Source organism: Cyprinodon variegatus, unplaced genomic scaffold (assembly GCF_000732505.1).
Source record: "Cyprinodon variegatus isolate N-32 unplaced genomic scaffold, C_variegatus-1.0 Scaffold461, whole genome shotgun sequence".
NCBI classification, from domain to species: domain Eukaryota; kingdom Metazoa; phylum Chordata; class Actinopteri; order Cyprinodontiformes; family Cyprinodontidae; genus Cyprinodon; species Cyprinodon variegatus.
In genome coordinates, this window is record NW_015150914.1 from 560577 (window position 1) to 562127 (window position 1551).

The following is a 1551-nucleotide window of genomic DNA, read 5'->3' on the forward strand; positions in this document are numbered from 1 at the left end:
CAGTGAATCATGTGGTTTAGAGAGAGTGCGCGCTCCCGACGCCAGCCTCCAGTTCTCGGGGCGCCGAATTGAGCAGCGCACCGTGTTGGCGCTGTTCTGGGAGAAGCTGCGCATCGTGACAGGCTCTGCGGCGGCGGACTGTAAACATGGCGGCGTGCACAGCTACAGGGCTGCGCCGAGGACCGCTTTACTACTAGCCTGACAAGCGGAGACACCCCGAAAATGGAGAGCGAGACGGAGCAGCACATCACCACGCTCCTCTGCATGGGCTTCCAGGATCCTGACGTGATCCGGAAAGCGCTCCGGCTGGCTAAGAACGACATCAATGAGGCAGTGGCGCTTCTAACCAACGAGAGCCCCGGACTCGGCTATGGGTACGAGTCCATGGAGAGTGGGCCTTCCACCGGCTTGGGCTCCAGTGGAGACGGGGAAACCAGCGGGAGGACCGGGAGCAGCGGGTTCGACCCCCCTCCGGCGTACCACGATGTCGTGGACGGAGAGGTAAAAGCAACCTGTACCCGCCGTGGAAGCGCCGTGCGTGGGAAGCAGGCTCGCCCATTGAACTAGCCGGAGTTAGCAGCTCTCCTCTGGGCTACATGCTGCAGCCCTGAGGGGAAAACGCTCCTCCAGCCACACGGTCATAGCTGATGTTTTTATTTCACAATCATAAATAGAAAAACCGGCACTAAACAGAAAGTTTAAGCACTTTTTAGCAGAAAGCAACAGTCGAAATGGTAAGCTAACAGAGCTAGCTGGTAGCTTTGTGTAGCTAAGTGGAGGAGAGTGAAACCCGCCAGTAACCTGGAGCAGCAGATCATTAAAGGAAGCTCTAGTTTGATAAACTTTGGTGATTCTTTTCTAATCTGTGGAAATAATTTTATATATTTTAATCTTTGCCTTTAACCAGCAGATTATCTGACGGTTAAACTTCCGTTGGGATTTTATTCCTGTCAGACTTGGAAGCATATTTCGCAATATCTCTGCTGCAAAGAAGCCATCTTGGCAATAACTGTGTATGTGTTTGTTTAGTGTCAGTTATTGTGTTATAAAGGGACTAATCTTGTAGAAACATTGATTTTTTGCCAGTAAAATATTTGCTTACAGAGCCTAACGTCATACAGGTAGCTGTGTTTATGCTGTGGGGACTCTATGAAATGCTGTGGCCCTTTCATTAGGGGCCACCAACACTGCAGGAATGCTTTGACTGACCCCTGAAGGAATGCATAGCTGTGTTTCCTCTGCAGCCTGACCTCTGACCTGTTGCTCTGTCAAAAAAAAACCTTTGATGTCAGTGAAATCACTAAATATTACTCCATCTAAAATAGTTCCTAATACATTCATATTTTTTTATCTTCCAATTAATGCCATAAACATTTGAAGAACACAATTCACTTCAGTTTATTTCTATAGCACCAATTTACACACATCATCTTAAGGACTTTCCAGTTCACCAGATCATCCAGGCTGATTGATTTAAAGTCATAAGGAAGTCATATTTAAATGTAAAATCATTCTGGCTTAAACATGTATATAAATGTACTCTTTATCAGA

At 47.2% G+C, this 1551-nt stretch overlaps 1 protein-coding gene across 1 annotated transcript in view; it reads left to right on the plus strand.

Annotated features, from left to right (window-relative positions):
- Positions 1-116: 116 nt before the first annotated feature.
- usp24 (ubiquitin specific peptidase 24) overlaps positions 117-1551 on the plus strand; it is a 70762-nt gene continuing 69327 nt past the window's right edge. The window contains exon 1 of the mRNA XM_015389470.1: positions 117-501. Coding sequence (XP_015244956.1) covers positions 223-501 — 279 coding nt within the window. The 5' untranslated portion in view covers positions 117-222. The remainder of the gene's footprint in view (positions 502-1551) is intronic.